The following is a 19,473-nucleotide window of genomic DNA, read 5'->3' on the forward strand; positions in this document are numbered from 1 at the left end:
ACCTTCAGGGCTAGATGCAAACACTGAGTTCATCAGGAAGAGGCTGACCTTCCCTCTCCCATGATGACAAGATTCTGTTTTTTTGGCATTGCTGAGACTTTAAAGCTGTGATGCTTATATTTACAATAGATTACAGGACAGCTCAGGACTGTTTTTTAACCCTACAGGCCCTTGGCCTGGGGTGGTGATGAATTATATGTTTTGGTATAGTAAAGATGCATTTTCTGACTCATTTAAAAAAATAAAGATTGGTTGCTCTTTGAAGTTGCCAAGAGATTTGCAAGGTTAGAATAAGTCCTTGGGAGATGAATTTGTGGGCAAGTGGTAGCCTATTGTAACTTTATTTCACAGGTCTATTAAATTTATCACTTATGCTTCTGTATGTATGTGTGTATCCATAGAAGCAGGCATGCGGAGGTGATGCCATGTGTTACACACCTTTGAACCTCACCTGTGCTTTTCCATTACAAGACTTACTCTAACATTTCAAATCCCTCAGCCATTTCAAATGTTATTTGTTTTTTTTTTTTGGCAAGTGATTTAAAATGATTTCCTTTCTCCAAATCTGGAATTTCCCCTACGTATTAACCCGACTTGTAATATAGAACTGGTATTGTCCAGTCGTGTCTCAGAGGTAGCTTTAAGGTGTGGTTTCTTGTGACCCATAAGGAGATGCTTATAATCCATGAAGATTCTAAAACGGTGACACTCCCAGGTATAGAAATGTAATTTAAGTAATTACGGGGATTTTAGGGTTCTTTCTGAACTTTGTACTGTTGGACTCTTGGGGTCAGATCTAAAGTCCACTGAAATCAATAAAAAGAATCCTACTGACTTCAGTTGGCTCTGGATCAGGCCCAGGGTACCTGAAGTGTAGTGGTTTCTGTCAAGCTACAACATATTAATTGAAAATGTGGTGGTGTTTTTTTCCCTTTGACAGGCCTTAGACTGTTTCACAGCTATGCTGTCCAAGCAAGGGAGCAGGCAGAAAATGGCAGAAATTATTGGAAGCAAACTAAACATTTCCAAGAAAAAGGTATATTGAGAAATGATTAGCGTGGCCTTTATTTAAAATATTCTAAATTGTTCAATAAACGAATGGTAAAAGATGACTTTTTGCCTGGATGGAACCATTTAATTTCACAGTTACAGGCATAAGTAAAACTGGTTATTCATGTGCAACAAAATGCTGACACTGATGCTGTTTTAGCTTTTTAGGATAGATACAGTTTGAAAAAGCAAGTGTATAAGAATGCTTCTGAGTCTAGGTATTAAAGTAATATTAGTCTTAGAAACCCTCCTTAAAAGGACAGATAGTGTATTAGAATTTTTTGGAAATGACTAATTTAAGAATAGCCAGGCCTGACACTTCTTAGACTAAATTTTTAAAAAATATTTTTTTCCCTGCTGTTCTGTTTAGAATGGTCTTTGACCAGGGCCCAAGAGCAGCAGCACATACTTGGGCTCCCTCCTCCCCTTCCTATCTGTGCTCATCACTGCTTTCTGACTCTCAAGTTGTAGTTGCAGCTTTGCTGCTAATGTTTCTGGTAAACAGCCTCTTTTAAAGGGCCTGGGGACAGTGGCGCTGAAAGCCAGCAAAACTATCCCCAAATTTTTTACCTCGTGCCGGTCTCCCTCTCTACACCCCCCCCCCCCCCCCCGCTGAGGCCGGGAGCAGGGTCGTGTGTCCAGGAGCGGGGGACAAGGACAGGGATGAGGGGGCAGAGCCTGGGACCAGTAGCAGAGCCCCGTGTGTGGCACTGGCAGGCGGGACCCCACTTGTGTGTCTGGGAGTGAGGCTGGCAGCTGGGACCCCCGGGCATGGGGCCAGCAGCCATGATGCGGGACCCTGCACGCGTACTAGGAGCTGGGAACCTGCATAAAACCTGCCGCACCCCTCGCACCTCTACTTCCCACGCCTATGCCTGGGGAAGAGTATAAATGTGAACTCCCTCCAGATCAGTGTGCAGGTGTTGTTGTCATGCAAATGAATGAGAAACAAAGCCCAACTGACCATCTATAAAACAATCAAGTTAACTAGCACTGTCAGATGCACAAAGCAAAAGGAAAGTGTGTTTTCTGTAGTCTTTCACTGATAATTTACTTGGATAACTTACAAAATTTTCAGATAAAAATATGACCTTCCTCTCTTCTTATCTCTATCCCTTACCCCCAAGTTGACAGTATCCCTCCTTTGCAGCCTACATTAAAGAAGGAAAACTTTAGATGATCTTTGAGAAAAATTCAAAATGTCAAATATATCTACAGACTTCCTTCCTTCCCCATTGTTTAAGTATAGAAACAGAAGACTCTGTAACTGCCATGAATATCCTGTTGAGACAGACATCCCACTCAGTGCCTCTATACACAAATAATATTATGCCTCACCCAACAAGCTGTTTGCTTTTCTGTTTCAGCAGAGCACAGGTTAAACTAACTAAATTCTGATACAGGTTTAAGTAATTGATTAGCAAGGAGATTGACAAAATAGAACCATAATGACATAGGTTCCATAAGAAGTACAGAGAGAAATCAATACTCATCCAATGAAAAATGGCCATTGGGGTGAAGGGATGGAACTTGGAAGATTCTTAAGTCTTTTAAGTGATGAGGATTCAAAATGTGTTCATGAGCAAATTAGCTTGTTACACAATGATACTAGATGAATAGAAAATGTACAGGGTGTGTTCTTTGCATAAAGTATCAGGCAGAATTATGATATACAGTGTAAGTAATGATGCTTTCTATATAGGCAGAGTTCTATTGTCAGCTTCATAAACCAGAAATTCTAATAAGGGAACATGAAGTCGCTGTGGGAAGAGTGCGGCTCTTGCGGAAGCAAACTCAGGCACTTCTTATACAAAGGTAAAGATAATTGTAGCTCACCCTTCCTGTACCTTTTTCCCTGGGAACTATACATTTTATGTTGGAGTCGAATGAATTGAAAGCTAAAGTGTAAAAGTTGCATGTTCAGGGAGTCTGGCAACATCATTTTAAGCAAAAGAATAAGGCTGTTTGTTTTGATATCAGGATCTTATATCGGGACTGAGATGTCAGCATGGCATCTCTAACAAACCAAGGATGGAGATTCTCTGCATCTTTTAAGTTAGAATATCGTGAAATCAGGCTAGAGCTGGAAATGTTGTCTTACCTATGGGAAGGTGTTGGGTGGTGACAACAACAACTCTGATTTGGTGAAGGGAGCATTTGCAGGATGCAGCACTGAAAGCAGTTTTGGTGGCAGTAACTCAGGTGGTAGGGAAGAGGGAAGTGTAAAAACCAAGGATTCTTGTGAGAAGCCCAAATTTCTTTAATATAATCAATAAAAGGTTGGTAACAAAAAAGTCTAAATTTCTGAGTTGTAAATAGAGAAAACGAACACGTGTCTAATCTGATACGTAAACACATATCTTGGAACTGTTTCTGTTAGACATATTTTCTTATTTAAAAGTCAAAACTTTAGTTGCAATCCTTCAGGGGAAAAAATTAAAATTGAAGTGAGAGTTTCTTGAGGTATCTTGTCCTTAACAGCTGCTTTCTCTGGCTTGGCAGGGAGAAGCAAACCTTCGCTGCCACACGCCCATCTTCAGTACTGATTGAACAGCTTGCGATGTGTGTTGACAAAGGAGAGCCTGTGCTGTTGGTGGGTGAAACAGGAACTGGCAAAACCTCGACTGTCCAATACCTTGCTCATATTACAGGTATAATAAAGTATAAATATTCCACTTTGTACAGAGGCAATAGAAAATACATGAATGATGACTTTGTTTTGTTTTGTTTCAAGGACACCATTTGAGGGTTATCAATATGAACCAACAGAGTGACACTGCAGATCTGCTTGGGGGGTGAGTCGTTGAATTAGTTAATATAGAATGGACTGAAAATGTATTAAAGCAAGCTTTCGTTCAAGCATATTTGATTGTAAACACAACTGAACTATAATGTAACTTATAAAAATGGGTAACCAGATAGGTGTTTCAGTGAACAGGAATCCTGCTATCACCACTAGCATTCAAGAGCTTGTGTTCTTAAATGGCTTAACTAAGTTCTGTGTACAAGTGTGCTAGCCGTGGCTGCTAAAATAAAAAGCCAAAGTTACCCAGTATATATAGTTATCAAAATATCTACTAGGTATTTTGGCTGATAGTAGCAAGGATGGATTGCCTGTTAGAGTAGTACGGTACGTATAAAATAGCTTTCTAAGGAGCATGTATGCATATGCAATTTCAAATCTAATAAGCAAATAAAACCTGAGTTTATAATTGTTTGTTCTGGATTTCTATGTGACCTCATAACATCTTCAGTTCAGGGACACAAATTTTGTCAAATCTCACAGGAGCAGATGGGAGCTGGTATTTGGCCATGTAACAAGTAACTAATTTCTCTCTTGGTCCTGCACAGCTATAAGCCAGTGGATAACAAATTGATTTGGCTGCCCTTACGAGAGTCTTTTGAGGAACTCTTCTCTCAGACGTTTTCCAGGAAGCAAAATCAAACTTTCTTGGGTCATATCCAGACGTGTTACAGACAGAAACGTTGGCATGATCTACTCAAATTAATGCAGCATGTTCACAGATCGGCCGTTAATAAGGAAGCAAAAGAAAACGCATCAGGTAAGAATTCAACTAAGCAAGCAATACTTGGGAGGAGCTCCTCATAAACATCTGCAAGGGCACCTCATTGTCCTCCAATAAATCCTTCCTTAAAACTTTCCTGTGCTGTCATGCCTACAAAAAACTTGACAATGGGTAGACCATTGGTGTGCTGAGACCACTGCCTATCATTCTGAAAAATGTCTTATAGTTTCCTTGCTCTGCCCTGTCTGTCAGTTTGTTTGTCCATCTGTTGGCTTTTGTCTTACACTTAGATTGTAAGCTTTCTGGGATATGAACCATTTTTTGTTCTGTTTTTGTACAGCGCCTAGCACCATGGGATCCTGGTTCATGACTGGGGCTCCTACGCAGTATAGTAATACGTATAATTAATAATAATAATTGTAACTTTCATTCAATATGGGCCAAACTGAATTCATTATGTACATTTTCTTGCTCTTCCTTTAGCTGGTTCTCCTCAGCTATGCAGGTACTAAAAAAAGCACTAGCCTAAACAGGAGTGAGCATTCTTCAGGGGAGTGTTAAAGACCGTTTTTAATAATCCTCAAAGACAAAAAACAAAAAGTGATTGAAGTCCCAATGCAAATGAAAAGTAATGCACAAAAGAAAAGAAAATTACAAAGCTAACCATGTCAGACATTGTGATGTTATATGGAACATTCTTACCTCAGGCAGTGACTTGATCAAAAACCAAAACATTATGACGGATGAGTAACAGTGTTGGAATATCATCAAGAAACCTAGTTTGTGGATCCCGTTCAGTTATAAGAATGCTTATTCTCAATTTCCTCCATCCCTAAAAAGGTTTTGTAGATTTCATCATTTCCTGCAGCACCACTTACTGTCTCACTGGATTGGAAAGTACATTATTTCTGATACTTTTGAATGTGTCAGCAAGTGGCCGCTCCTGATCTGGGAGACTTTTGCGTGAATAGCAGGTTGATTATGTTCATGATATACAATTTTAAGCTCTTAGAACATTTTAAAAATACATTAGAACAAAACTATAACCGTTCCTTTTTTTTAATTTATGAGAGCTAAACTGCAAAACTTGAATATTTTCTTCTCCTTAGAGTTCAGCCAAGCTCCATCTTATTGCTTTATATTCCATGACTGCAGTGGCTTCACAAAATTCAGTGTTATAGCAATGTGTTTTATGCTATCATTTTGATGTTACAAAAATCAAATTTGTTTTTCTTGTAGGCTCACCACTGAAAGAAAAGTGGGAAGCATTTGGTCTTAGACTGAACCATGCCCATCAACAGATGAAAATGGCAGAAAATTTTCTGGTGTTTGCATTTGTAGAGGTATTTAGATATTTCAGTTATGACATTGGGCTAGGAAAGTGGGGGGAGTATTTACAGTTACAATTAACTAATTATAAGGTAATTAGATGTACTGACAAGTCTTTTTATGAAGCAAAACTTTACAAACAGTTGTGGTGTGGACTTGGATGCACTATTTTTCCTTGAGGCTGGGATAGGTAGAGAGAATTATTTGTTTGGTTGTAAAGAAACATATTGATAGTCTGATGAAAGCTATACTTGCTTTGACACACGAATATCAATAATGATCATGTCATCAATTCTGGTGCACAGTGTTAGAAAAGCAACTTTGGGAAAACTTGAGCTGAAAATCAGGTTCAGCAGGATAAATGACTGCACTAAATTCTCCAACAGAATACCTAGATAATCATAATTTTGTATTTTTAGCTTCAGGTATCTACAAAGACTTTTATAAATGGTTCAAGTGAATTGTATTAGATTTTTAATTGTTATAATTTCCCAAATTCCTGTTGATATTTTAAATGATTGTTCCTTGTAATTTTATTAACTTTATTAACAGTGTACATTCAAAGTATATTTGAGTTGTCTACATTCTTGACAAGTCATTTAATTAAAAAAAAAAGTCTTGCTGAAAAACATTCCACTTGGTCTAAGTGGGTTTTCAATTAACATTGCATAATTTTGGCTGAGAAACAAATGACCATCGTTTTCACAAAGTTGGCATCACAGTAAAACGGCAAATTGGTTTATTCCTATAGCAGTGTGGACACTGGTGCTTAGGCAGCACAGTAATGAGTATACTGAAAAATAATTAATGCTGGTGCACAAACCAGGAAATTTAACTCTGCTAGGAATGAGTGTGCAAGAGCAAATGAGGTAACTTTTTGAAAGCATGAGGATAAAATGATCTCTAATAGTGGAGAGTGAAAAAACAGTTGTCTGATTTTCCCGCCCTCCCCCCCGGCTTGCATACCAACTGCTGGCCAAGAGAGAGGGAGGTACAGCTCTCACTGAAGTGGAATCTGATTTTCCATTCATCTAGACAATCCACAGATTACAAGATAGGGTGTAATTCGTGTTTACAGCTTCACCAGATGTTTCATGTATCCTCAATGGTAAAATAGGTAACGTTGAATTGGTCCCACTCTTAGGGTACTCTGGCACAAGCGGTGAAGAAAGGAGACTGGATTTTACTGGATGAGATTAATTTGGCTGCAGCAGAGACTTTAGAATGCTTGAGTGGCTTACTAGAAGGATCATCTGGCTCACTGGTGTTACTAGACAGAGGAGACACAGGTACTGTTTATTTGCGCTGTACTTTGGTGTCTGGCAACAGTGTACTTTATAAGTGTGTATGTAAGGCAAATTGGGGGACATACAAGATGGTTTGGATTGCAGTGGCACCAGAATGCTGATGACACGCAGCTCTGTCATACTTGGTTGGTAGTGAAGCTTGACTGCAAGTGTCTAGCTAAGATCAGGACTTGAATAGAAGATGTGGAAGAAGCGATCGTGAAGTAATGGAGGTAAATCTGTAGGGCAATGCCCATGTGTTTTGTTACGTTGATTTGCAATGTTGGGATCCTGTTTCTTTATTGACTGGTTCAGAATATCCACCTAGTAGCTGAGGCCACAAATGCTTTTTTCCATCTGTCTTACTGGAAGGCTGAGACTGGCTGTTTAAGACAAAAGTAAGTATTGTCTTGCCACAGTTGCACATATTAATAGAACCGTAAAATTTAGGATTGGAAGGGATGTCATCAAATCCAGCCCCTGCTGTGAGGCAGGACCAAGTAAACCTAGACCATCTCTGACAGGTATTTGTCCAACCTGTTCTTAAAAACCTCCAATGATGGGGATTCCGTTACCTCCCTTAAAATGTCTATTCTAGAGCTTAGCTTCTCTTATAGGTGGAAAGCTTTTCCTAATATCTAACCTAAATCTCTCTTGCTGAGGATTAAACCCATTACTTCTTGTCCTACTGTGGTATGTAACCTCTCTCTATCAGTTTCTGTACCAGGTGGCTGGAGGATAGCTAATGTGATGCCATTTTTTTAGGCCGATAAGCCTTACTTCAGTACCAGGCAAATTGCTTGAAACTATAGTAAAGAATAGAACTTTCAGACACATAGATGAATGAAGTTTGTTGGGGAAGAGTCAACATAGCTTTTGTAAAGGGGATCATGCCTCACCAATCTATTAGAATTATTTGAGGGGCTCAACAAAGATGTGAACAAGGGTGATCCAGTGGATATAGTATATCTGGACTTTCAGAAAGCCTTTGACAAGGTCCCTCACCTAAGGTTCTTAAGCAAAGTAAGCAGTCATGGGATAACAGAGAAGGTCTTCTCATGGATCAGTAACTGGTTAAAAGGCAGGAAACAAAGGGTAGGAATAAATGGTCCATTTTCAGAATGGAGAGAGGTAAATAGTGGTGTTCCCCAAGGATCTGTACTGGGACCAGTGCTATTCAACATATTCATAAATGATCAGGAAAAAGGGGTAAACAGTGAGGTGGCAAATTTGCAGATGATACAAAACTACTCAAGATAGTTAAGTCCAAAGCAGATGGCCAAGAGTTACTAAGGGATCTCACAAAACTGGGTGATGGGGCAAGAAAATGGCAGATGAAAACTCAGTGTTGATAAATGCAAAGTAATACATTTTGGAAAACATAATCCCAACTGTACATATAAAATGATGGGGTCTAAATTAGGTGTTACCACTCAAGAAAGAGATCTTGGCGTCACTGTGCATAGTTCTCTGAAAACATCTGGTCAATGTGCAGTGGCATTCAAAAAGGCTAACAATGTTAGGAACCATTAGGAAAGGGATAGATAATAAGACAGTAAATATCATAATGCTCCTATATAAATCCATGATATGCCCACATCTCAAACACTGTGTGCACATCTGGTTGCCAAAATCTTCTATGAATTTTATCATTTTTGTTGCTGTTTTCTGGACGCTTTGCAGTTTGTCCACATCTTTCCTAGTGTGGTGCCCGGTTAAAATTATTTCACCTCTGGATTAGATTACAGCTGTGTGCTGTTCTTGTGGTTTAACTTCAAGACCATGCAAACATCAACTCATGCAGAATGTTCTGTAGCAACAAAGTCATCTGAAATGGCCAACTCCTCCCATATAGCTTAAAATAATCACTGCAGAATTTTCCCCCCATGAGGAGTGAAAGAAAAATGCACTGGCAGTATGACTTCACCTCTTTGTGTGAGAGGGGACGAGTACTTACATGAAGGCCCCAGTGTCTTCAGTTTGCAGAAATTGCTGTTGCTCTTGCCTGTTAGCCCCTCTTTTGAACAGGTGTCTGGAGCACCCCTGAATATGTATTTCATGTCTCTAGAGGTGATGCAGAAGGAACTCTGTACATTGGGCAGCCAGTATAGTATATCATGTACTGGACTGAGACTGTGATGACCTGGCTACAGTTCCCGGCTCTGCCTCTGGCTTGCTAGGTGATCCTTCCCTAACTGTGTGGACCCTGCTGGTGTGCACTAAAAGTACTAGGTTAAAATGCTAGTACTAGGGAACTTTTTAATGTACACCTCCAGGGTCTACATGGACTAATTAATGCACAACATGCCAGTGCGCTTTAGAAATCCAAGCCCCTGTAGTGCTCATTACCCTGATGTTGTAGATATGCCCTAACTCACCAGACCAGGTGAATCACTAAAGGCTTTAACAGTGGCGTTGTAGTTAAGAGGATGCAGGATAGCAATGGCTGAGTGGTCCAGAGGAGGGACTTAAACTGTCTTGGATTAACCAAGAAATGTCTTTGGTTTACATTATAGTGTTTTGATTTGCATTTTTGTGTTTGTGAATAGAAGTGAAACATCTTTATTTTTCTTTTCAGAACCTCTGGTGCGTCACCCTGGTTTTCGTTTGTTTGCCTGTATGAATCCAGCTACGGATGTTGGAAAGAGAAATCTACCTCCAGGAATAAGAAACAGGTTAAAAAAATGAATCGATTGTAAAATAGTTAAAGTTGCTGTCTGTTTTGGAATTTGACTAGCTTCATGAGTCAACATGAATGGTACAACACCCTTCTTTGAAGCCCCAGGAGATAGACATTCTGAGAGGTGTTTGTTATGAGATTAAGGAGTGTTGATTGAATAGCAGGAGGAAACTACTGTTCTGCTGATGCAGAACCTAAAGAGCTGGTCTGGTAATAGTGTAGAATGCTACGGTTTAGGAGTCATTCCTTAAGTGTAAGTTGTCAGAGGCTGGGAATGCTGCTGTAGCAAAATGCTCTGTGCCTCTTGGGAATAATAAAGGCAAGTGCTTCACAGTCTTCTAGCAATCATTCTTGTTATCTTAGCAGTGTTGATGGGCTGTACAAAGAGCTCTATATTTAGCCTTCTATAGTTGGAGGAAGGCTAGTTGGACATGGGAGTGGATGTGTGATACCTGGAATATTTGGGACTCAGAGGACCACTGTGGCTGGAGAAAAGTGGGTCTGAGAGAATTTCTTTCTCTAGTGTAACCCACCTGACACCACCTGTGAGTGCTAAGTTCTGGACCTGCTGTCTATCTCTCATGCAATTTTCCTGCTGATTGTCAGGAAACTTATACAAAATTTATACCACTCTGAAAAGTGACCACGTGAAAATCTTCAGTGCTTGCTCAGGAGATCTGTTCACTGTGTGTACTTAATCAAAAATAAGGTTTTGTTGATATTAGCTTTGCAGAGCTAATAGCAATGAGAGAGAGAGAGAGAGAGCTGGAGTAATTTTCCCCTTTTGCATTATAATCAGAATTACTTATTTTAAGTTCCAGTAAATTACATTTGTCCAAAATTCATTGAAGGCAATGGAATTTTACAAGTGTAGCAGGCCTACTTTGGCCTGCAGAACCATTGTTACCAGTGGTGATATGAGAGATGCAAAGAACCCAACTTGATTTTCAGATCCCCGGATGAGTTTCCAGGACTAACAGTTAGAAATGTGATTTTCATACTTGGTAAGCACAATTGATGCACGGTCAGTGAGACAATGAACATGAAATCCCATTACTGCCATTTTTGGAGTGTCTTAGAACTCCACTTCCGTAGCTAAATATAAAGTAGATACTTTGCTGCTAATGTAGCTGCTTAGTTTCCTTTTTATCTTGATGAGTTGTTTTTCTCTGTTTAAATGGTTGCTCCATTAGAAATTTATGAAAAGAGGTAATATGTGAGGTAAGCTTGACAGTTCAAAAATTGGATGTGTGGTATGTTTCGCTACAGTTAAGTGATTAATATAGAGAATCAGTTTTCAAAAACCCTCTCGCTGTGCCATTACTTTAATATTCAGTAACTGCTGTCTGGAGCTCTGTACCACAAACTCCTTTTAAAAGAATGTTTCTTGTAGAGTGAGTTGAACTTGGTAGACTGTATAAAACAATACAGATATTGATACTTTGTACTTAAGCAATGTAATACTTAGCCTGTAGTTACATATTATTCTCTGTTTCAGGTCAGTCGGTATTTGTATATCAAGTCAATAAATCTTTATGTTGGCAAACCAGTCAATATTTGATTTGCTGCTTATGCTATATTTTGAGCATTATATATTCTATGAGTGATTAACTCTGAAATTTCAGTGTCTGTTTTATCATCAGTAGGCAGATGTCTAAGTGTTATAGCTTAATTTTTCTCGTAGGTTTACTGAACTTTATGTAGAAGAACTGCAGAATGAAGGAGACTTGCTAATTCTTATCATGGACTATTTGAAAGGCTTGAATGTGAGCAAAAACACAGTACAAGGAATCATGAAGTAAGTTATATTTTCATTTTTATGAAGCCTCAGTTCAAGAAGTTGCAAATGAAAATACATAATTACAACCTACAATTTTTTACATTAGTTTGTCCCACCCGACGTTCTTGAAGAATGACACCCAACCTCCTTATTCTAGGGCTACTTGTATGTTACCTTTTGTTGCTGTTGTCTTCCTTTCTTCCATCCCCACCCCAAAAAGTAGTTTATTGACATTACCAGTTAGAGAGCATTATTGCTTTAATCCTTTCCTTCATTTGGGAGGCTAGAAGGGGTGGCTACTTCAGAATATCTCTGTGCATCAGTTGTGGGGATGGTTTGCTTGCTTGCCACGGAACCTCTTTCCTTAAGAGCAGGCATGTTGCCTCCAATGTGCTAAATTTCTGTAGTTCAGTTTTTTGGGCAATCTAAAGTATCTGTTCAAAGGACTTGTAAGTACCTAGTGATACATGGCGTACCACGTTATCTCCCTGAAACACAAAATATTGTCATTTAAAACATTGATAGTTCTTTCTTGACTTTTTGGGCTTCATTGCCTGCCAGAGTAGGCTCTATTGCAACACTACATGGTGACTTCAGTTTAGACCTTCCCAGGAAAGTGGTGAATGAAGAGGCTATTTTGAATGTTCCTATACAGGGATTAAATCCCTTAGAGAGAGGTTTTGATGCTAGAAAGTATTAACTCTTTGGTAACGATGAAATACAAACAGGCCCGCTGACGAGGGTGGGGAGGAAAGGGGTCAATTGCCCAGGGGCCCGGTGATTTAAAAGGGTCTGGGCGGATGGGATAGATACATATTTTTTTAAGAAAAATTAAGATTTAAAAAAAAGAAATCCTGCTGCTCTGTACAGAGCGCCGTCCCTCATTGTGACAGTAACAGTTTGCCAGAGCGCTGCCACACCCTGCTAGTCTGGCAGAGCCTCAGCAACAGCAGCCTGGGAACCCTGGGGCTTGCTGCCTCCTCTGTCTGCTGTGCCTGCCACGCTGTCTCTACGGCTGCTGCGGGGCTGAGGACAGGGAGACTTTAAAGAGGAGCAAGCTCCCTCTGTGCTACCAGATTTCCTCCCCTGGGGCTGCAGCTCCTGGCCAGACACAAGCCAGCAAGTTCAGCCACCCAATCGAGCCTTTCTAAGTTTGCCGAGAGGCAGCTGGGGTAGAACCCCACACCCCTTCGCTGCCGCTAGCACTGGCTGCCGAGCCACTATCACGAGCACAGCATGAGGGGCCACCTCCACCGCTCAGCCAGGGAACGAGGCGTGGGTTTTCCCTCTCCTTGGAGATCTCCCAGTAGATGTGGCGCACCATGCCTGCTGTCTCCTCATTGCTCTGGGTGTTGATGTCCCACAGCACCAGCAGCACAAGTATTGTATTGTATTGTATATTTTAACTTTGTTAGTCATATTCAGTTACATCTTGTATATCAGTTTTTTTCCTTGTCTTTAGATTACACATGAATCACGATTAGGTGTTTAATTAGCCTACTTGATACTTTAGGTGCTTTCTTATTTTGTGCTTCTTTAAATTTTTTAGATATTAATTAATTTCATAATGTATTTATTTAATTTAAATATAGAATTCTAAATAAATTCTACAGCTTATATTTCGGCTCACAATTTGTTTAATACCGGTGCTGTAACTGAAAAAAAAAAAGTTGACTAGGGCCTTGGCTACACTGGCGCTATACAGCGCTGCAACTTGCTGCGCTCAGGGGTGTGAAACCCCCCCCCCCCCCCCCCGAGTGCAGCGCTGTAAAGCGCCAGTGTAATCAGCGCCTGCAGTGCTGCACGCTCGCTCGCAGTGCTGCACGCTCGCTCGCAGTGCTGCAAGCTACTCCCCTCAGAGAGGTGGAGTACATGCAGCGCTGCGAGAGAGCTCTCGCAGCGCTGGCGGCTCGACTACACTCGTGCTTCGGCAGCGCTGTGAATTCCCAAGTGTAGCCAAGGCCTAGATCAAGCAACACCACAACTTACGCATAGTGGGTTCTAATGTGTTATCAATAGGATAAAAAGTAGCGTCGTAAACCTCCACCATTCCTTTCTAGGTGGGCCATTGACTGTTCTGCCCTGGGGCCCGGAATACAAATAAGTAACTGGTTTAACTCTTTATTTTGTAGCTTCTATTTATCTGTGAGAAAAGAGTCAGAAACAAAATTGGTGGATGGGACTGGCCATAGACCTCACTACAGCCTTCGTACACTTTGCAGGGCTTTGAGATTTGCAGCATCTAATCCGTGTAAAAACATACAGCGCTCACTGTATGAGGTAATGATCTTTCTGTGTGATTTTGTTCCTAAATGTGTGTTCAATACAAAATCTACTCGGTTAAAGGAATACAAGGAAAATCATATTTTCTAAGGGCATCAGATATCAAACAAATGCCTAAAAAATAAAACTTAAATAAATTTTCACTTCACAATAGAAAATAACTCTATTCTTGTAGGGCTTTTGCTTGGGCTTCCTGACACAGCTTGACAGAGTTTCTCACCCGATAGTTAGGAAGCTAATTTGCCAGCATATTGTCTCCGGCAACATCAAAAGCCTCCTTAAGCAGGTAGGAACTTCTGAATATTTTGGGATGTTTAATGTTATCAGGAAGATTGGTTTTATATGAATTTTCCCTTGTTGATCATGCTTTAGTAATTTTAAAAGTTCTCAAATACTAAAAATTTAAACTTTATCCTATTGATTGTTTCTGATAAAATGTTTTTTTCATTTAACTTGAACTATATGGTTTAAGCATGATGTTTTCTTATCTGGCTTGTTCTTTCATCTGAAAACATTGAAAGGATGTGGAGAACTTGCATATGACTGAATCTTGCCAAATTTCAGAGAATGACCAGACCAACTTTAGTGGTGGTGACTCTAATTCTGAACTAGAGATGGGGGAGGAACTTGCTGTTGTTTTTTGTTTTGTTTTGTTTTTGACATAAGGGGCAGTACACATTGATATGGAAAAGGCTTGTGCTCTGATGAAGCAAAAATCTGAGCTTCATCTTGAAGAGGGAGAATCCAGGTTGATTCTTGGAGCACAGAGTGAACTTGCAGGGCTGAAACACAAAATATTGTCATTTAAAACATTAATAGTTCTTTCTTGACTGTTTGGGCTTCATTGCTTGCCAGAGTAGGCCTATTGCAACACTGCTTGGTGACTTCAATTTAGACCTTCAGAGGAAAGTGCTGAATGAAGAGGCTATTTTGAATGTTCCTATACAGGGATTAAATTCCTTAGAGAGATGTTTTGATGCTAGAAATTATTAACTATCCAGTAACGATGAAATAAAAATAAGTAACCGCCTTAGTTCAAGAAATTCCTACAAGTCACTTTTCAGAATAGCACATCACATTAAAGCCCAGAACTGGGAATCAGAGGAACTGGGTTTCTGTTCACAGCTCTGCACAGATTCTTGACTTCAGACTAGTTACCTTCTCTTCCTTGGATTCAACATCTATAAAATTGGGATAATACATACCTCACAGGAGTGTTGAAGATTAAGCTAATGTCTGTAAATTGCTTTTTATGGAAGATGCTATAGTAGTGCAAAAATAGCAGCTGCTGCTGTTAGAAAACAGTATGAAACACATTTGTATAATCTGTTATTTCTATACTGTTTTTCAGCCATTACCAGAGCCCCAAGGAGGAAGAGCTGTACAGATAGAAGGTTACTGGATTTCAGTAGGGGATAAGGAACCTGTGATAGATGAGACTTATGTATTAACTTCTTCTGTTAAACTTAATCTGAAAGACATTGTCAGAGTTGTGTCTGCAGGGTATGTTTGTTTAAATTTTTGTGTCAGAATACAAAATTAAAAAGACAACATACAATTCTGTAATTGAGGTAGATGTATAATGAGATTGCCTACCTCTATTATATTTCTACCTCTAGTATATTTCTATATTTCTGTTGTATTTCTATCACCCACTCAACTTTAATGTTGCCCCTTAAATCTTAATAGATTAAAATATGCATCAAAATTTAAAAAAAATGATGAGACACTTCTTCTGAGAGGAATAATTCTCCTTCATGACTGACCTGCAGAAAGCCCACTGTAGGAATTGCATGCCGAGCTACAAGAATGACTTTTGACCAGTAGCTAGCAGTTGTGGGGAGCGCGTGCACATCACTTGTTCCCAGCATTCTAAGACAAGAGCATAAGTACAGTAGCACCTCAGAGTTACGAACTGACCAGTCAACCACACACCTCATTTGGAACAAGAAGTACGCAATCAGGCAGCAGCAGAGACCAAAAACAAAAAAAAAGCAAATACAGTACAGTCCTGTGTTAAACATAAACTACTAAAAAATAAAGGGAAAGCAGCATTTTTCTTCTGCATGGTAAAGTTTCAAAGCTGTATTAAGTCAATGTTCAGTTGTAAACTTTTGAAATAACCACCATAATGTTTTGTTCAGAGTTATGGACAGTGTTTGTAACTCTGAGGTTCTATTGTAATCCAGTTATCTGCATGCTTGAGAGGATATGAAACCAACTTTTCTTTTGTTGTCCTTAAACAGCCTAAAATTTGTCATGTACAGTCCCACCTAAAGCCCTCTAAAGCTTGGTATAAAAATGGTTTCAGTGCTGATTTAGACCAGCCTCTGATTTCACAAGTGATGACTGAGGCAGCATGGTATAGTAGTTAGCATATGGGAATAAAGGTATTTTAGATTGTGTCCAGGCTTTGACACTGACTGGCTGTGTGACTTGGGTGAGTAACATAAATGAGACATTGAGAGACTAAATTGTAGTCTCTTGATAATCTGTTACACAAGACTCTGAAAATTTCAAACAGTACAGATGCGTTACTTCCTTTTCGTATACATATAGGATATTTTGCTAAGCCAACCTAAAATACTGCTTTTAAAATACTGTCTTTGCTAATCCTTGAAGGACTCATCCAGTGCTGATTCAAGGAGAGACATCAGTTGGTAAAACTAGTTTAATTCGCTGGTTGGCTGCAGCTAGTGGGAACCACTGTGTGCGGATTAACAATCACGAACATACTGACATCCAGGAGTACATTGGCTGTTATACATCAGACGCTTCTGGGAAGCTGATGTTTAAGGAAGGTGAGGTTATCACTTATCACATTTACCTCTAATTCCCTTCCATTTTACATGTTACGCAGAGATGAAAAAAGCTTTTCCTTTCACGGTTGCGTCAATGCAAATAGGAGTTTCATGCCATTAGTTCAGTTGTGCAGGGGTCTGGTTATCATGTTAAAGGGTTTCCTTTGTTCTTCCATCTCTTGTTCTTTGCTCCATTGCACTGACAGAGGGGAGAGCTAAAGGGTTTAACAGCTTCAGTGCTGTTGCACATCTTGCTGTGGGTTAACTTATTTTATTCTGAAGTAAAACTGGCTGCAAGGATTACTTGCTTTTGCAGGTTTTTTTGTACATTTTCATGCAGATTACCTTAAAGGTTTAATCAGAACCTTTTGTATTCCATCACAGGTGTCCTTATTGATGCTATGAGAAAGGGCTACTGGATTATCCTCGATGAACTGAATTTGGCTCCTACAGATGTTCTGGAGGCACTCAACAGACTTCTGGATGATAACAGAGAGCTGTTCATAACAGAGACACAAGAAGTTGTCAGGGCACACCCTCGATTTATGCTGTTTGCTACACAGAATCCACCAGGACTGTATGGGGGCAGGAAGGTGTGTTGATCTCTCCTCTTGCTTTCGGTTATTATTACATTAGGAAGAAAGCTTCACCATATTATTCTTTCAAGGGTGCAGAGAGCTGTGGCACAGAAACTTTCTCACACATATCCGAGAACAATATGAAAGGGTAAAGGAGTAGCGGAAGGGAAGATGGCCTTGTAGCCAAGGCACTGGACTGCTTACCTATGTGAGATTGGGCAAGTCACTTAGGCTATATCTACACTGCAACTGGGGGTGTGATTCCCGGCACCCATAGACAGACGTGCACTAGCTCAGCTTGAACCAGCTTGCAGCATGGGCAGTGGCTTGGGGTAGCCACCCGAATCCAAGCCCTCCAGACCCCCTGGGTCCAAGCTGGGGCAGCTAGCTCAAGTTGAGCTGGTGTGAGTCTGTCTGCCTGCCTGCACTGGGAATCGCACCTTCCAGCTGCAGTGTAGACAAACCCTTAGTCTCTCAATGCCTAAGTTGCCATCTGTAAAATGTTGTGAAGATACATTAATGTTTATAAGGTGCTCAAATACTAGGGCTGTGAATGCCATAGAAAAGCCTGTGTGTAAATAAAACAGATATGTATTCTAGAGTAGTGGTTCTCAAACTTATTTGATCGCGGCCCCCCTTCTTTGTGTCTGTAGTAGTAAGCCCCCCAGCCAGCCAGCCAGCCAGCCACTGCTCTCTGGCCACCCAGATCTGAATGTGCGCAGTAAGTATTTTTTCCCCCTAAAGTTTCTCCCCCCCTCCCTCCCTCAGTTTGAGAACCCCTGTTCTAGAAAGAGATTTAGCCTGCCAGCCTAGGTAGAAGGAACTTTTCTGAGTTTTGAAGTTGTTTCCTCAACAAGAATATATAGTAGTTCCAATAGATTTTAATTTAAACATAATCTGGCATGTCTGTTGCAGGGACCAAATGCTGATATGATCTACACCTAAAAATTCTGTGTGCCTTGACTGACTAGCGCATCACACTTGTGGATGAATATGAGAAAACTGGCTTCCTTTCTCTTCCTTGTAAATGAAGCTTAAGAACTATTGCATTTCATGAACAGCACACACGTGTGCACTTTTTCTGAAGTTCAGTATTGGGTGCAACTGGCTGAGAGATGCCAGAGAAGAATTTGGCAGAGTGGGTAGGCAAATAATATAATTCTTCTGCTATTTGGTGGCCTTTACAAGAGAAGTGAAGTTGGAGAGCAGTGTTCAGTTTCAGCCTTTATTCAGACTTGCCAGTCAGAGAACACACCAAGAATTTTTAAGAGCAGGTCAGTAGCTTCTCTGGTGGATGCTAAGGCTCCAGTTCAGCAACGATGTTAAGCACACTTTTAAGCACTTTGCTGAATCAGAGTCTAAGTAATTAAATGTAATTTGGCCTGACTGGTTATTTGGTTGTCCCAGACTGCTGGAGAATCGACCCTTTGCATCTTTAATGTCCATTTTGGAAGTTTAAGCACAAGCCTATCTATTCCTTCTCCCATTGGATTTTAACCACTAACCCATCAGGGTAGCTTAACTTCCTTTGGCTGTACGTGCAGGATGTAGTTTACAAGGATTAAAGGGATAAAGCAAAGTTCAGAAATACCATTCCCAAACCTACATTTTAGGTGTTGTCCAGAGCCTTCAGGAACCGTTTTGTGGAGCTGCATTTTGATGAACTGCCCAGTGCTGAGCTAGAAACAATCCTTCACAAGCGATGCAGTCTGCCACCTTCTTACTGCAGTAAACTCGTCAAAGTCATGCTGAATCTGCAGGTATTGGTGTCTTTTTTTTCCCTTTTAATATAGAAGTAAAATTAAGGCCTTTTAAAAAATATTGTATGACTTAACAATGGAGAAATCAAACAAGTCCAGTGGCTACCAGTGCCTCATTTTTGGATTTTTGTTTAAATACTTAAAAAAATATTATGCTCCCTCATTTTTCTAGATCTTAGGTGCTGAAATAGATTGTTGTGAACAGCCATTTAGCTCTGGCTACTTACCAAAATATGTTTCTTCTTTAAAAACAAATGCAATAATAAAAACTGGAGATACCTCTTTCTTCCTTCTGTCTAGACTTGAATGTGCTTAGACCTTTTTACTGTATTGGAATGAAGTGAAAACTATATTCCAGTTATTAAATGAGAGGAAGTGTGAGGCTGGGATTAGGAATTT

The 19,473-nt window shown here is 40.0% G+C and overlaps 1 protein-coding gene across 1 annotated transcript in view; it reads left to right on the plus strand.

Annotated features, from left to right (window-relative positions):
• Positions 1-19,473, plus strand: part of MDN1 (midasin AAA ATPase 1) — a 174,321-nt gene that overhangs the window by 47,207 nt on the left and 107,641 nt on the right. Inside the window, 15 exon segments of the mRNA XM_029911939.1 lie at positions 941-1,036; positions 2,753-2,865; positions 3,553-3,701; positions 3,785-3,845; positions 4,402-4,613; positions 5,817-5,920; positions 7,051-7,195; positions 9,771-9,867; positions 11,557-11,670; positions 13,785-13,932; positions 14,111-14,221; positions 15,287-15,438; positions 16,558-16,736; positions 17,121-17,329; positions 18,928-19,074. Coding sequence (XP_029767799.1) covers positions 941-1,036; positions 2,753-2,865; positions 3,553-3,701; positions 3,785-3,845; positions 4,402-4,613; positions 5,817-5,920; positions 7,051-7,195; positions 9,771-9,867; positions 11,557-11,670; positions 13,785-13,932; positions 14,111-14,221; positions 15,287-15,438; positions 16,558-16,736; positions 17,121-17,329; positions 18,928-19,074 — 2,037 coding nt within the window.

This window comes from Terrapene carolina, unplaced genomic scaffold, assembly GCF_002925995.2.
Source record: "Terrapene carolina triunguis isolate 2854851 unplaced genomic scaffold, T_m_triunguis-2.0 Scaffold42, whole genome shotgun sequence".
Classification (NCBI taxonomy): Eukaryota; Metazoa; Chordata; order Testudines; family Emydidae; genus Terrapene; species Terrapene triunguis.